Below are 17,916 nucleotides of genomic sequence, written 5' to 3'. Positions count from 1 at the left end.
GATGCAAGGGCATGAAGCTTCCTGCATGCCCTGCTGTCAACCTGCCATGCTTGACTATGCCCTCAGCATCCTGGACATAGTACTGATGTTCATCAGTCCTGTAACCAGAACCTTGGACCACAGTGGATTAAACATGCTAGCTGGATGGGAGATTTAGTAACCCCTCACCAAAACAGAAGACCTCCACAGGCTCCAATCATTGTGGTGAGTTTGCCTGTAAAGTAGAGGTCTTCCCTGGATAAATAAGAGCAGGAGCAAAGCTTGCTGCAATTATAAGATCTTGGAAATCTTGGCAAGAGTGTGGGTGATTCCTTCCTCCACACAGAGAACATTTGGCAAGGTGAGGAGTGTGCCAATAAGACATTCCCAACATGGAGAAAATTAAAAGGACTTATGAGACACCCTGGGACACAGTAGTGACTCAGCCAAAACAAATACTATAGACATAGAGATCTGGTGCCATGGAACAACCTGAAGACATATTACAGTAGGAACTAAGGGATAACTTACCTCAGTTCTTCTAGGTTAGTCAGACCAGGAAGAATATGGGACTCACCTAACCAGCCCTTCAGGAGGAATTAAGGTGATTGGCCAACCACTTAATTGTGGTACCCAGGATTGGACAAACAACAACCACACAGTAGGAACCTAAGATACACATTACCAATAGTTGAGAATAGCGGGATCGAAAGAGCAAATATTAGCACGAAAGGTGAAAATGCAAAATGAAAGAGCAAAATGCAATTATAAACATCTAGTCCATCAGGAGCAAGCACAGTTGACACTGAAATAGAGGATTTTAAAAGTCCTACACAAGAAATCTCTGAAAAGATAGCAAATGAAATAAAGAAACAAATCCATGAGACTTTAGAGGAAATCATATTATAAATAGTTTCACATGTAAAGACAGAAATAACAACCTTAGTAAAAGAGTTGCTCAGTGTAGCTAGAGAAGAAATAGATTTATTAAAACAGTACAGGAGCATGAGAAATTGATTGAAACCTTGAATGAACAAAATAGAAATCAAGCAAAATCCACAAAATGAACACAAAGGGATATCCAAGAAACATAAAATGCCACTGAAAGCTGTAAAAAACCACTTAAATGAAGCTGAGGACAGAATTCTGGACCTAGAGGACAGGATCACAGTTAGTGACCAAAGCATAGAACTTTTAAAAATAACAAGGCACCATCAAATGACAACCCAAGAGCTTCAAGATGATGCCAAGAGCAACAATATAAGACTAATATACATCAATGAAGATTTAGGAGTCAACACAAATAACATCGGTCAACTATTCAAAGAAGTAATGGCAGAAAATTTCCCAAAACATGAGGGAAAAACTCTGATACACAGATAAGTGAGTGATATAGAACAGCAAACAGAAACAATCAACAAAAATCTTCACAGACATATAATAATTAAGATCATAGATATAAACAGAAAAACAGTACTAAAAGCTGCCAGAGCATAGACACAACTCACCTATCAAGGAAAGTGCATTAGAATCACAACAGACATTTCAGTGCAAACCCTCAAGTTAAGAGGAGCTTGGCGTGTACTATTTCAAGCCGTCAAAGAAAAAAAACTTTAAACACAGACTGATGTATCTTTCAAAACCGTCTTTCAAATTTAAGGGAGAAGACAAGAACAACTGAAGTAAACCAACCCCCAAACCAACCATAGAAAGAATACACAGACATACTAGATAGAAATAAGAATAAAAGCAATTTCCAGAGCAACAAAAGAAAGAATCCACCAGACAGGACAAGCAATTAAATAAGGGGGAAAAAGCAGAAAACCAACAGCAAAAACATCACATGAAAAAGTTGAGCCAGGACATATCAGTGATATCCATCAAAATGGCCTCAAGTTTTCTATCAAAAGAAATAAATTGACAGAAAGGATCAAGAAACAAGACACCACAATATGCTGTATATAAGAAACACATCTGGCTTAAAAGGAAACTCATAGATAAAGTCAAATGATGGCAAACAGTGTTTCATGCAACAGGAACCAAGGTAAAAGCAGAGGTAGCTAATCTATTTGCAGCTAATGTGAACTTCAAACCTAAAATGACCAAAAGAGATAAAGAAGGTCACCACATATTTGTTAGTGGAAAAATTCAAAAGGAAGAACTAAAAATTATAAGTATATATGCACCAAATACAGGAGCACCCAACTATGTAAGACAAATACAAATGGACATGAAAAATCAAACACAGAAGAACACAAATGTAATAGATGACCTTAATACCATATTGTTACATCATGCATGTGGGAAAGTTGACTTTTTAGATGTTTACAGAGTATTGCACCCAATCACATCAGATTATACATTCTTCTCAGCTGCACATGTGATATTCTCCAAGATAGATCATATATTAACACATAAAACATTCTTGAGTAAATGTAACGGGACTGAAATTATCTCATGCTGATTATCTGACCATAGAGCAATGAAATTGAAAATTAACATATTTCAAAATAGCATATAAAAATGATTACTTAGTAATCAACCCAACCAACAATGTAAAAGACCTATGCACTTAAAATTATACTACTCTAAAAAAGGATACTGAGAAGGATACTAGAAAGTGGAAAATATTCTTTGCTCTTGGTTAGGAAGAACCAACACTGTGAAAATTCCCATACTCTCAAATTTGTAAATAGGTTTAATGCAAACACAGCCAGCCACCTTATATTTGACAAAGGGGCTAAATATGTACACTGGAAGAAGTATAGACTCTTTAATAAATGGTGTTGGAAAAATTGGCTTTCCGCATGCCAAAGAGTTATAGAGCCATGTCTATTACCATACAGTAAACTAAAATCAAAATTGATCAAAAATCTAAATATTAAAACAGAAACACTAAATATACTGGAAGACAAGTTAAGTAGAATCCTTGGAGATATAGATGCAGACTGAGAATTCATGAGCAAAATGCAAACTAAATGGGTACTAATTCAAAGAATCAACAACTGAGATCTCATATAATTATAAAGTTTTTGCATTTCAAAAGAAATCACTACCATACTGAAAAGCAACCCCACAAAATGGGGAAGAATTTCAGACAGCAGTCCAGCAGACAATGGACTGATATCAGAACCTCAAATTCAAAAACCCTCTCGACAAATGAACGTCTGATATAAACACATATTTCTCAGATGCAGACATACAAATCTCAAATAAATACATGAAGAATTGTTCACCATCACTGGTCATTTGAGAAACTCAAATTAAAACAGCATTGAAATTTAGTGTCACTCTAGAAACAATGGCTGCCAAGAAGAAATCAACTGATAACAAATGTTGGAGAGGCTATGGGGAAAATGAAAAACTGCACCACTTTTGGTGGGAGTGGTCATTGGTGCAGTCACTATGGAAATTAGTATGGAGATTCCTCAATAAACTAGGATTCAAACTTCCTACCAGCTATTCCTCTGCTGGGTATTTTCCCAGAAAAACTAAAAAGGCCATATAGTAGTAATATATATGCACCCATGTTAATAGACATGCAATTGGTAGTACCTAAATCTTGGAAACAACCAAAATGCCCATGAACTACAGAGTGGATGAAAAATGTGTAGTATTTTTAAACAATGGAATATTCCCTAAGTATAAAACAGGATGATCTTGAGGCTTTTATTTGTTAATAGAGGCAACTCGAGACTATCCTCATAAGTGAAATAATGAAGACTCAAATTTGTGAATATCACATTGTCTCTCTTGTGTAAAAAATAATAATAACTAAAGGAGTAACAAAATCCAAAATGTGTAATAGATTTTGTAAAAATTAAAGGGAGGGAAAGTACTCTAAAAATATAACTGAATGCATGTTTAAGTGTATAAGATAGATGATCATATTACTAAATTTTTGTTGCAACGTTGAACAGAATGCTTTGCACTGTCATTGTTTGAGTGTCTATCCATTATTTATGCTTTGATGTTGTAACTCAAACACCTATTTCCAAGATGATAATATGTAGCTTATTAACTAGTCATTTCTTATTGTTAAGATTTTTTTTGAAATTCTGTATTGTCTCTACCATTTTTTCTGTTTTTTTTTTTTTCTTTAAGTAAAAGCAATAAATAGAAAAATTACATTGGTCACCTTCTGCTGTTGGCACCTCTTTTATTCTGTATATTGTCCTGCTGCACATTGATGTCCTTATAGAACAATATTCTACAGGAAGTTCTAGCCTAAGCAATTGGTACAGAGTATCAGTAAGTTTGTCCCAGACTACCATGAAGACAGTGGCCAATCTTTCTTCCTGCCAGAAATAGAGTATTGTTATATGTTTAAATACTTCAAGTCCATTTTTCTTATTGCTCAGTCTATTTTCCCAGCTGAATAACTATAGGCATTAATACTATAGGTGGTATATTTTCTGCTCGGTGCTCAGTTATAGAGGAACATCTATGAATATGGCATACACTTCAGTAGAACAGAGACAATTGAGAAGTGCTGTGTGATGGTAACCTTGATTTTCATATAGAAGTTATTTTAAAATGCGTGGAAAGAGTATCAGCAGAAATACTGAAACATGAAATCAGTACTTGGCTGTTTACAGTAATATCAGAGCCAGCCTGAAGCACCTTTGTCAGTGACACATCTAAGAAGAGCGTGTTTCTCAGGTACAAAAAGGAGACTGAGGAGGTGGTTGGAACTCAGTGGCTGTACAGAACCCTTTTTTCAGTACAATAAGGAAAAATAGAGGTAAGAAAATTAATAAGACTTATCAGAAATAATTTGTTCATTTTCTGTTAAGGCAATTTTTTGCCATTCTGCTGTTGAATTCTTAATTCCTGTAGGACAGAGTAAGGCATTTGATTGTTCACTGCAATTCTCCATGTATCTGCCAACATGCTAACAGATTAAATAAAATCTTGAGGTGCATGGAAACCATGAACAAACTAACATGCTTAATGTGCGAAGTAAGAAATACTCAACTTTGCATTCACATGAATAATAAAGATTTGAAGATAGGCTGATTTATTGGGTAACATAAGATAATGAACTTAGGGAACTTCATATGGATTCTTACTTTTGACATTGGATTGTAACAGTAGAGATAATTGAGTATCATTTTTTGGATTTATGTGTTTATGAAAAAGAGCTAATCATTGACTTCACCAGTTAACTCCTTGTGTGACTATGTATTAATTTCACGTGGCAATTTCTTAGAGGATAAAGCCTTGTTTTATGCCAAGAGAAATGGCTAAAATCTCTACAAAATTATTTGTAAAAAGAATATTCTATTGTATCTTGTATTGTAGTTGATTTTACTGGACCCATCTCATGTACTGATGATTCCATATTAATGATTTTGGAGCATGGCAGGAGGATGTCACCTTCCTCAATAGGTACATGAAGATCTATTCACTTAGGATACATCTTCAATTCCTAGCTGTACAGATACCTATATCAATGTCAGGAACAAGATGACATTTCCAAATGAGAAATAAATACAGAGGGCCCAATAAGTTAACTACCGTAGAGAGCAGCTAGTTTGGATCTGTCATCAGAGTCATAGAATGGACAAAATTCTTACATTTCTACAAGGCATGATGCTGGCGTCCAAGTCGTTAACATGTTAACTTTTGGAGAACGCATATCCAAATTGTGATTTTGTTTTTTTGTTTTTTTGCTAGAAAAGTGTTTTCTTCACTCTAAGAAAATGTAGTTTTATATTTTGGCTAAACATTTAGCATAACTCTTGGCATAATAAATGAAAATAGAAAAGTGAATTTCAGAAAAACTGTGTGATGTACACTTAGATATCGGTTAAAAGCATTGTGAAATGACAACATCATTAGCAGGACGACAAATTCCTGTGTGGATGATTGACTTAAACTGTTTAAACATATAAACAGCCTACCCAGATCTAGGAGGCGAAGAGGAACTAGCTAGGAAAAATCTGGATTCAGTTTCTTATATATAATCCTGAGATTTTTGGATTTTTTGATAAGAAACATACAGAAGGAAACTATAAAAGAGAGCAGAAAGTAGAGATGGAGAAATGGATGGAAATGAAGGTACAGAAAGTGGAAATTAAGAAGTGCAGTATAACTGAGAGGACTAAGAAATTAAGTGATCCTGTCCAACTACTCAATATTAAAGGAAAATTAAATATCTTAAGAATCTACTTTTGATACAGTGAATTATGACTAAAAAGCTTAGAGTGTCATGTTATTGAATAAGGAAAGTTGTAGAACTATTAAACACACACATTTACATATATATTTATATATGCACAGATATGTAAAATGGCCAATCTTAATTCTGTTCAAAAATATACCAACAGAAGGAATAACAGTGAGGAAGGGGATGGAGAGAAGGAGGTGAACCATGGGGAGAGGCACAGGAGGAGCAGGACAAATGAGGCCAGGGTGCAGGAGGAATTCGAAGTGAGAGAAGGAAGGGTAAGACAGGGAAGGGACCATAGAAAATACAGAAAAAAGAAAAACCTCCCAGGGAACAGAAGATCCTGTTTTGCTGCTTAGAATAAATATCCCTATGCATGTTTAATCTGCAGTCTCTGGCTCACTCTGAATTGAGGTTTCTGTGAAGCCTGGGCACTTCCTCTGCATCAACAGCGGGCTCCACCCCTTTCTTCACACCCATGTCTGGCACTTCTGTCCCCAGGTCCAGAAGAGTCTCTTGGTTCCAAAGCAATTTTCTCAACCACCCTGCAACCTGATCTCAGAGGCACTGGAGGACATGGCTGGGACAGCCTTGCAGCAGCCAGGGGTTTTCTCCACCTATCTCACTGAACTTGCTCTACCAGCAATTTATGTTTTTGTGACTCTTCTTTGCCACACTGCAGAACAGTCTTCTGGAAAGCAGATTTTGCTTACCTATCTTTGAAACCTTATGCTGCCCAGCAGATGTGATTTGCTCTTGGAGTACCACGGATTTTCTGAAGTAGCCCTAATAGTGTTTACAACACTTCTGGGACTCTTGGATAGTAGATTCATGTGTTGAAAACTAACTGTCCGTGCAAATCCACAGAGAACGAAAACATAGATACTTGACTGAAAGGGTCAGCTGCTGAACATTTCTCAAACATCCACTTTTCTGGGTATTTGTTAATGCCACAGAAGTCCCATGACCTGATCAGGCATCTCTGAACAGTAGATTACTCTGTTTCTGGGTTGAAGGCAAGCAGAGGTCTTTTATCAGCACCCTGTGGTGGATTACCTGAAGTCGTCCATTTGTATTAGAAATTAGCAATTTACAAGAACAGTATGCATGATGTTGCTGCTGGGTTAAGGTAGCACACTAAGATTTTGTACCATTGCAGTGTCATTCCTTGCCTAGCTCCATTCCTAATGAAGTCCTCTTTTCTTTTGGAAATATTTGCAAATAAATTGGAGTGATGTAAAATCAGAAATATAATACCAGCAAAACCCACAAAAATGCATTCTCATGTCTACTTTTATTTTTCTGAATTTTAAAGCAATTAAGACTGCAATTTGAGAAAGCAGACAAGGTTCTTGGGTTCAGGAGGAATAAGAAGTTGATGCTTTGGTTTAAGGCAGAGGATTCTGCGGCTTTCTGAAATTTTGTGTCATAAAATTTAAAGATACATACAAAACTCAGTAGCAATAAGTCTGCCTATGAGGGAACTAGAAAACCTTCCTATAATTACAGGAAAATGTCCTTTTTATAGATTTTAAATAATTTTTCAAAAAATTGCCTTAATTCCAATGTGTAAAGGTGGAAAATTGTGATTCTCTCTAGAGCTGTGGAAACTCTGCTAGTTAGCCCTGTATTTTTAATCTGAAAAAACATTTGGAAAGAAACAATAAAGGCAAAAAAGATAAAGGGAGAATATGGGATGATACTTGCTTTGAGGTACTTGCTTTTAACATAGATTTGTGTTTTCCATCAGTGTAGAGGCCTAACAGTGTCTTATCCTTTTCCAACATTGCTTTCCTTTTGTTTCCTTTGTCTTTCTCACTTTCCTTCCTCCCATCATTGTCCCTCTCTTTTAATCCTGCCCCTTATTTACTTTTGGTCTTGAGGATGTTGAATTGGATGAACCCCATCATCAACTATCTGGATCATTTAGGAAATACAGCAGATACAATGCCTTCTGTATTCTAAGGAGAGATGGCCATTTTGAAGCCCTCCCGTCAGATCACTCAGAGCCAAAATGCATGTGTCCAGTCAATTCCTGACAAGCTTTGTTCATAAATACAGTCATTTTGGGGATGAGGACATGATATAGTTAAGTCTAGTAATGTAACATATCCAAGGCTCATACCCTATGCAGTTATTGTAGGATATAATTATTCATTGGTTTAGACAGTAAAGCAGAGTTCCATCTCACTCTCAATGAATGTCTGTGATTGAACTCAACGTCTGGATTCCCTGAATGTCCACAAGAACAGGGAGAGAGGAGAATGTGTGAAACCTGGAAGGGTTTAAGTATACATGCCACTCCACAGCTTGGCGTGGAGATGATTGGTGATTTTCCTGGGAGTCCAGTGATGGCTGGCTGATTTCATGCCCATTGTCTTCTGCCAGGTACCTTCATGGTTGAAGGACTTTGCTAGAGACTGGAAGGACTTCTACAGTTGACAGGGCTGTGCATTCCACAGGAAGGTCCAGTCAGAAAAATTTTCTGGTGCAGACACTGGACAAGAGTTATTCTCACTGTTGAGAGCCACAAAGTGCAACCCACATGAGACACATTTGCCACTTGAGAGGGAGGTTAAAGTGTGCACTTGGCAGCAATGGGAGGGGTATGAAATCTCCACATACGTCTGTGATACCAAATTTTATCAATTCTTCTGCCTGTCTACTCCACTACACCCCAGTCAGAGAAGAAGAGTTTAAGAAGAAAGAGGTTGGAAATCTTGTAGAAATAAACTAAATTGGTATTCTCTGCCATATGGCTAAGCCACCACAGAGAGAGTTACACTCATAACTGAGTGTAAGGTGGAGTTAGAACTAGACTGAATGGCCTCTGTAGGCTCAGAGTGAATGGAGCACATGGAATGTTTCCAAGCTGAAGAGGAAGAACTAGAAATGCAGTGGAACATAGCTGAACAAATGTGTTACTGAAATCACATTGCGTCATACAAACTGATCTTTTGTTCATCAAGTCTTATGCTATTTAGGGGTGTTTACAATAGATCTTGTGCAGTGACTCAGAGTATTGGAAATGTTAGCTGATTTTCAGAAATGGTTTGAGAGTTAACTGGACTTTATGGTATGAGTGGAATGACTTCACACTTTGATGACCACAAATCCAATTAATGTACTCACATTAATTCACTGTAAATCTAAAATAAGTTGTTAATCATCTTATTTGCAAGGGTAGTTTCTGTTACTTTGAGGATTGTCTTTTAATTGTAACTTGTTAGTATATATGAGTAGTACCTAATGTTTAGGTTCCTTGTGTGAATTTGGTGTGTGAATGTAACACATCCTAATTCCTTTTTTTATCCTTTATGCATTTTTCCCTCCCTCTGAGATAGAAAATTGGAAGTAGGGAAAAAGATCCTTTCACAGAGAAACAGTATCAATTGATATCAATTTCTCAACTGTAGTGCTATATTTTTGAGAGGTTTCAATTAAACAAAGGAAAGCAATTTTGACAATGTAAAATATTCAGTTTTTATTTTTTTGAGAAGTTTATTTTTTCTTTTTTGAGAAGTGTCAACTTACACATTACACCAAAGCATACACAAAATTATGTAAAACTAAAAGGATCTTTGCAATGCTTGGATCATTAAGAGGCATCTGGGAACATTACGAATGAATATGAGCTTTGCATTGCCTTTTCTTCTTGATTTTGCCTCTTATGACTCTCAGGAAAGTGTAAACTTTATCAGCATCCCTGCGCAGGCAGCGGCACAGGTGGTGAAAAGTTTGCCTGAAAACGTTTCCATCAGTTGACATCAGTAATGGGAGGTCATTCCAGAGAGTAGGTTGCTCACATTCTTTGACTTGAACGTTAGCCTAGTCACCAAGGAGAGATACAACATATTTCTCACAATATTGGTACTTTTTGTCTTTGAACAATTTGATTATCAGTTAAGAGCTGAAAATAGATGACAATGGAAACCTTTTGATAAAGGCATTTGTTTTCATGCATCTCACACAGAATCATTAAACTATTAGCCATCAAAAAGCTGGAAGCAGAAGCCATTTGTCCTTTTCCTGCCATGCATGGGATGGCAGGTGAAGTGAGCTCCTGCACGAACAGAGAAATGGACATCCATAAAGGTGCTGGTGGGATGTGGGGGCATTTGACACACAGACAATGTGGACAATTGTCATGCCCTCCCTCAAGAAATGCTGACATTTCCTGAAACTTGTTTCAGATTATCCCTTTGTATTTTATTTCTTCTGATAACTCATTGTGCAGTTTTGTTGTTTTTGACTGTATCTATTGTTCTCACAGTGTCTATAGAAATAAAGAACTTAGATATGATGAGCACTTGGTGCTTTAAGGTACAGGAACTCAATCTGGACAAAGAGATTATGAGTGTCTCTCTCTATCAAAAAATATCCCCTTCCAGGTTTCAATGAGGAGCATCTGCTTTCCATTGAGACACTGGCATTAACTTCTGAGAGAAGAAGGGCACAGGCAGAAGCCTTGCCTGGCTGGAATCCACTGTATAAGGACAGGATGCTGCTTCCAAAAAATGCAGCTCAGTGAAACAGAAAATCAGTAGATCTGCTGTCCTCACAGCCTCTACAATGTGAGAATAGCCAGAGATCTCTGAGACCTGAGTCCATCCAGAAGTCTGCAAAAATGTCAGAAGATGTCTAAAACTTGTAAGAACAAATCTGAGTAATGGCAGACTGTCATCTACTGAATTGTCTCCTAAAGCGTTGTAAAAACTTTTTATTCCAATTGAAAGAGTGTGTGTCTGTGAGTGCCTGGTGTCTGTACTGATGACCTCATTTTCTTTTTGTGGACTTTTGTTCTTACCTTTACTGTCTGGTTCCTTCCAGAAAAATTTCTTAAAATCTGTGTCAAGATAGAAACAGGAACAAATGAAAAATTGAGAGGAGAAATGAACAGAAGATGAAGCATTACAGAACAAATTATTGATCATTGAATTTGATCATTTGATCAGTAATGAAACAATTAAGCTGAAAAAAGTACTTATTATCTATGTTCCTTGTTTGAAAGATTCTTTCCATTACAGTGTTCTTATGAGTTGCAGGTAATTGTCTTTGATGATAATGACAACATGGTGCTATTAATAAGTGCTAAGAACATAAACAGTGAAATATATCATTGCTTATGTTATCATTGCTGTAATCCTGAATTTTTATTTTAATGAATACTTCTTTCTGAAAACTTCAGAAAGCCACTTACCTGTTACTGTGCTGTTTTTAAAACTGACCTAATTGAATGGAAATGTAATTTAGTAAAGCTACGACAAATTGTCTGAGGTGATTTAATGCAACAGTATGAGTTTTAACTTACAACCCCCAAAATAGTTTAATATAACACTGCATGAATTATGGAAATAAAGCCATATTTCAGGAAAAAAGTCACCTTAGTGGCTTAAAGTATTCATGCTATGCCCTTTTCATTGTCTTCACTATTGAGGATATTGGAGCTACCGTGCAACCGATGTGGGTATTTTCCTTTCCCACTAAATACAGTAAACTGTTAATTGTGATTAGCTTAGCCTGTGAGTATTGTGCGAGATGAGCAAACATGTCTACTGAATTTCAACCCCATAAAGCAGTGATGAGTTACAATATAATCAGTGTGTCCCAAACATCACCTGATCACTACTGGCTCTCTTCACCCTACATGGGTATACAGGTGCTTTAGATCATGAACAGAATAATTATCCTGACCACCCAAGTTTTCACCGAACTTTGGTGTGGGTGTAAAACAGAATTTCAGTGTTAGTGTCCTAGAACACTTTGAGGGATACACTTGTTTCAGGTTCCCTTGTATGAATTTCTTCTCAGGGGAAATGTGTAATCAAACAATGAATGCACAGTCCTGGCTACTTCCCATTCATTGCAGTGGGGATGGCCTCCTCAGCAATTTAGAGTTCTGAGATTCCTTAAAATTCAGTTCTACAATGCTTCCTATGCCTCTGGATCTGTGGAATAGCAAACTGGAAGTTGTAACATTCAGGCTGTTATTCCTGCAAAGCAAGGGATGTCACTCTACTTCCCAATGCAGAGCGGACCCTGAAAACCAAGAAATCATCAGGAGCTACCCACCTTCCTAGCTATTATCTTCAGCCCTTTTCGAAGTTCCTGCATTTTTTTCTCGATCAAGTCAGCTTCCTGCATGAAACTCATAGGAACGTCTGGCAGGCGAACTGTTTGGGCCTTGAAGTGGCTCATAGGGTCTTCCCAGGAGATCATCAAGCGGATCACCAGGATAATCAGATCCTTCTCCTAAGCAGCAGGTTGGAGCATGCCATAACAGAAGTGAGACACAGGCTGGTCAGTTACGGGTGACCTCTCGCTCACAAAGACCAACTGAGAAACTGATAGAAGATTCCAATGTATGTGTAAACTTTTTCTGTAGGTCATAGATGCTATTTTTTTTCCTTTGGTACCAGGGATTAAACTCATGACATTGGTTGGGTGTTCTAAACTGGTGCTTATACCACAAAGCTAAACCCTAACCTTATAGATGCTCTCAAAATTTACAAGTTAAGTCAAGTTGCTACAGTGAAACAAACAATCACATGAAAGGAGCTGATAAGAAGAAATATTTTAATAGAATTTCTAATTGATAACAATTTCTCAACATTGTTTTGCCTCCAGAATTTCGTGTTTTCATTAAAATCCTGTTAACATTGTGTCTATGGCAGAAAATCCAAAAAACATGGTTGTAACAGGAGAAAACAGAGCATGGATAAATTATGAAAGTTTGCTATCATCAGAGGAGAGGCCAGAGTCACACCTGTGAGCACAGTGTCATGATATCAAAGGGTACAGTCACAATGGGGTGACTTTCAGTGGAGACGGGGCCGGGCCCTGAGCAAGTGCATACTAAAGGAGTGGGCACTGCAGGAGCAGAAGCAGAAGCAGAAACAGAAGCTAAAGGGGAGAGAAGCCATTGCCATAGAGTGCAGGGTAGCAGGTCAGGATTGGAATCACCACCCATGCAGAACCCATGCTACTCTTCACTGGGTAAATTGCACTTGCATTTCTCACTTAAAATCCTAGTTTTGGGTGTTGAGATAAGATCATCTGCATTTCCAGCTTACAGATCTTGCGCAGTGTTTATTCAGCACTGAGTTTTCCCTGGGTTTTCCAGGTACAGTGTGATTGCTCTCATTGCTCTCTATCCTGCTGCTCTGCTCTGCAATGTGGCTCCTGTGACCACAGAACACAGCGCCCCTTAGAGACTATAGCCTGCCAAGCCAGACACTGGCTCCTAGGTACTGGTAGTGCTGGGCAGGACTCACCTTCATCTTCAGGGTCTCTTCCTTGTTGTCCGGTGTGACAATTGAGGCTGTGTGGCACCTTTTCCTATACACGAAAAAGAAGTCTGTGTCCAGAGAGTACCGGGTTGCCTGGAACAAACAGGAGATCCAGTGAGTGGGGCTGAAGAGTGAAAATAGGAATACATTCACTTAATGTGGTTACATCTAATGCATGTGTAATTGTCTCCAAGGAGGGCTGCAAGAAGATTGAAAATACAGTTAGGAACTTACCTTTTTATGTAATTTTCCATTAAATCTGGAAATTTATTTCCCCTACTAAGTTTTTGACCACCTACCCTCTTCTGATTGCTATTCCTTTTTTTTTACAATCTTCCTCTAACTTAAAATGTGGAACACAACCATGAAAAACAGCAAAAACTGCTAAAGGTACCTGTTAAGTAACACTTTTCTCTAGCATTTGACCCAAAAGTAGTGATAAATATGAGTCTTACTGACCTATTGAACCTCTTGTTTCTCCAGGATCCAAACCTGTAAACTTTCCCTAAGTAAAAATAAACAGTATAGTTGGTCTCTCAGTTACTTCTTATACTACATCTATCTAACTCTCTAATTCATCACCAATTAACAGTACAAATTTTTATTGTAAAACATTTAAATCATAAAGAAAACATTAGATAAAATTATAAGGAACAGATTAAGATTCAACACCAGTAGATTACAAGGACTAGTATCAAGCAAACTTTGTGAAAGTTGAAAGGAAATTTTAGGAAGGTTTTGAGTAACACTCAGGGAAAGTCAAATCTGCCAAAAGAGAAGACAGTGATGCATACCAGAACTGTGTGATGTGAATATATCACAAACATGAGCCAGTTCTCTGTGCAGTCCCTCTGTGTCCTTAGCTCTAACCTGTTGTGCAGTGTAGCGCTGACCTTGTAGGGCAAAATGCATACTGTTAAAACTGACTTTACCTGGAAACAAGAACCAGGCTCACTACTAAACCAAACCTTCTGTTATCCTACAGTAGAAATCTTGGCTCACTGCTTCCACGTGTTTTGTATTTCAGAAAATTTATATTTCTTTCCATCTGACAAGAAATCATTTCAGTTCAATTCTGCTTGATTTACTCAGTTCTCTGTTGAGCTGTTCCCATGTTTTGGACATCTGTGATGCACTCTGTGAAAGATGCTCATGGACTGTCCATGTGAGCTAGAGGAAGCGTGGTGCAGCATGATTCCAAAGCCCCCAGGGAAAATGATGTATGTCTAAATAATGTATTTTAAAGAATGAGGTGAAGTAAGGATGGTTTTCTTTTAAAAATCATTACACTTTTTGCAAGTCATAGGTCTGTGAATATTTCCTTGCTTGATGTTCTACATTTTATTGGTTTCATGCTTTCTTTCAACACATTAATCACTACTATTTTAAATTTAAATGATGAAGTTGTCCTGTTTAAATTGTACTCTTTACCCAGCATTACTGGGATGTCTTCTATTAATAATAGAAAATAGAAAGATACTTACAAATTCCTTGTACATTTCTGAAGAGAGGAAACCGATGTTGCTTGACAGAATGATCGCACGTTTAAGCAGTTTTGAGATGGGTAAAGTGGAGCCAGTTCTATTGGTATAAACAACCTGGGAGGCCATATTTTTCCACAGTAACAGGCCTGACATCAGCAGCAGCATTATAAGTGACCCTGGTTAAACCGAGACACACACTTCTCTTGATAATCAGATTTCCAAGTCTCTACAGATAACCCTTATTTTGGAATCTTAACCTCTCCTTGCTCTCTAATTTGGCTCTCTAATTTCCTGGGACTGGAACACTTGGCACCATTCACTACACTTACATAGACACATGCACAGAGATAGAGTTGGAAAAGTGAAGGACTTCCTGCTTTTTTATGTTTCTCCCAGGAGTGTTCTGTAGCTTGCAAACTATAGGAACTTAGGTTAATTATGGTCAGAACTGCTTAGTCACCTCTTAACATAGCTTAGTTTGGAGGGAGTTTCTGTAGATTTCAAGCTGTGAGGCACTGTAGGACCTTAAATTTCTTTAATTCACTGTCTGATGTTTGTATTTCATGCCCGGACATGATACCTACACCACAATTCACTTGTTTGTTTTATTTTTGTGCTTTTAAAGAAAACATATATGCTTGCTAGTACTCAGAATGAAGAGAATCCTGTTATAAAAATGCTGGCATGGATAGGAATGTTTTACTCATTATAAAAGTCTTATGCATTTGCTAGAAAGTGCCAGTTGTTTTAGTCATTGTTTTTAATTTTGGTTTTACAATAACTATGGGAGAGAGAATCAGCTTTCATTGTAAACAGCATCAAATTATGCAGATGAATCACAAGATAAGTGATCTTCCACACTCTGTGATTACCAGGCAGGAGAGGCAGCATACTGATGCTGTGGTCCTTGCACTTGAATCATGCACACCTGTCGGACTCTAGGCTGCACCTGTGCCACAGGTACCGTAACAGGGTTTGTTACTAAATCTTGTGACAAACTCCTCTGTGCTAGGGTGTTCAGTGACAGGGATGCTCAGAAATTTAACTGTATCCACTTTCTCCGCTTTATGTAACTCTCACATCACAATCTTTCACAGTGATCAGAGGTGGGTCTAAAGGAAAAGCGTAGAGCATTAACATAGCAATAATTCTCAGCCCCAAAGGGAAAGAGCCAACAGGCAGCTATAAAATTTAAAACACTTTTTATCTTCAGCAATGCTATTCCAAGAGAATTGCTTATGTTAAAGTTTTATCATCATGAAACTGAATTCTACACAAACTTTGATAAATGAATATGGAATTCTGCAAGGAAAATCTAGGTAAATATTATAGATTTATATGTGAATCATTACTCAAGTAAATACCTAAAGAAATGAAGAGACAAATATAAATGTATTTGTTTTGTTGTTGAATTAAATAACAACTGATTTGTAAAATTAAAGCAACATGCAATCATTCATCTGTTATAGTTTTAGTTTTACATATAAAATTTTAGTATAGAATATCACTTATTTCAATGATTCAAAAATGTAAATGTGTGCTTGTTATACTAATATATTATATAACTAATATAATGCTATACTAACATAATAAAGTTTCATTAGGTTGACCAAAGCCAAATGCAAAATTTTGTGTGGATTTGTAGTAGACAATGCCTTAGCGATGGGGAAACTGAGATGGAACTGGAAGATGCTCATTAATGAATACATAAATGTATCAATTAGCACATATATTTGCCATCAGAGAGTTTTACAATGTGCAATAAGCAGACTAATAAATTTATTCTTCATATTATAAGTATTTTATGATTAATTCTAATTTATTTTCTGAAAATGTCACACACTAATTAAAGCAATTACTTAACACTGCCCTGCTTTTCCTATTGAAAGGACATTGTACAAACCAACACAATCAAGTAAAGTACACCACTGCCATCACAGAATTGAAAGTTTCATTAGGTTTACCAAAGTCACACAATTCACATAATAAACCTGAGAACCAGAAATCTTATATTCTGCCTTTTGGTGTTGTGAGGACTGGACTTGATGACTTGTGGTCCTATTCTAGTCCAGAGTTCCCCAATCTCACCATTGCTGGCTTTTGAGCTAGATAATTTCTTGCTCTGGAATCCATTTAGCACTCCCCTGTCCTCTACCTCATAGACACCAGAAGCTCCTTCACTGTTCCACCTTCTCCAGAATTAATACAAAAGTCTCCTAAAATAGCCAGGTGTCCATAGCTAGCAGCATTCTACTACTGGAGGATCTCAAAATGTTCTCCTATGTCCTGTGTGGGTGTATTCCAGCGCAATATTTGGGTAGTACTTCTTAACCATGTAAACCTATCAAATCTTGCCATTAGCTATGTTTTAACATCAACCCATGAAGGATGGTGGTAAAGCCAGAACTCATTGCTTGCTGCAACATACCTGTCACCTTGGCATTCATGGTGATGATCAGGACAGGAAGCACATTTGAGAGGAGAAGGCCTGGCTGTCCCTGGTCCAAGTTCAGATGTTGGTTCTGACCCTTTGAAGCATTCACAAACATATTTGATCAGAGATTCTTTTCTCTTTGCCTAGTGCTCTATATGTCTCATAGCCTGCATAGTTTCAAGCACCAAATAGTATTCTATTTCCTTTTCATAATCAGGAAGATATAGTAATACCTGTATCACAAATGCTTCTGTTCACACACCACTTCACAAACAAAGGTTTTGTCAAAATTTTGCCTCCCTTCACATACTCCACATTGCATGACAAAACAAGCACAGCCACCTTCCTCATACAAATACAAACAGATCTCTTTCCCCAAATCATAAAATAAATTACATTCATACCCCAAGGAACCACTATATGTGAGCTAGAAACATATTTAACTAATTAAATTAATTGAAAATATTAAAAATAATGGAGAGAAGTGGAGACCAGTTTTGGTTAGAAGATCTTCAGGATTTTTTAAGTCCTTTACTTTAATCTTTAATTTCTATAATA

At 37.2% G+C, this 17,916-nt stretch overlaps 1 protein-coding gene across 1 annotated transcript; it reads right to left on the bottom strand.

Annotated features, from left to right (window-relative positions):
- Positions 1-9,769: 9,769 nt before the first annotated feature.
- On the bottom strand, positions 9,770-17,473 carry LOC100713416 (prolactin). Its single transcript, XM_023564581.1, has 5 exons — positions 17,353-17,473; positions 14,925-15,100; positions 13,426-13,533; positions 12,224-12,403; positions 9,770-9,979 (listed from the first exon to the last, which is right to left on the bottom strand). Exons 1-5 carry the CDS (start codon positions 17,471-17,473, stop codon positions 9,770-9,772), a joined length of 795 nt encoding a protein of 264 aa, XP_023420349.1.
- Between the last annotated feature and the right edge of the window lie 443 nt (positions 17,474-17,916).

This window comes from Cavia porcellus, unplaced genomic scaffold (genome assembly GCF_034190915.1).
Source record: "Cavia porcellus strain 051 isolate PalLab524CR breed Dunkin Hartley unplaced genomic scaffold, mCavPor4.1 scaffold_13, whole genome shotgun sequence".
NCBI lineage: Eukaryota > Metazoa > Chordata > Mammalia > Rodentia > Caviidae > Cavia > Cavia porcellus.
The sequence above is the reverse complement of the archived record's forward strand: the minus strand, read 5'-3'. Positions and strand labels throughout refer to the sequence as shown.

Coding starts and splice junctions, on each gene's coding strand:
- LOC100713416 (XM_023564581.1), bottom strand. CDS start 17,473: ATGTTTGTGAATGCTTCAAAGGGTCAGAACCAACATCTGAACTTGGAC. Junction 13,534..14,924: donor CAGAAATGTACAAGGAATTT/GTAAGTATCTTT, acceptor TGTTTGTTCCAG/GCAACCCGGTACTCTCTGGA. Junction 12,404..13,425: donor AAGAGACCCTGAAGATGAAG/GTGAGTCCTGCC, acceptor CCTGCTGCTTAG/GAGAAGGATCTGATTATCCT.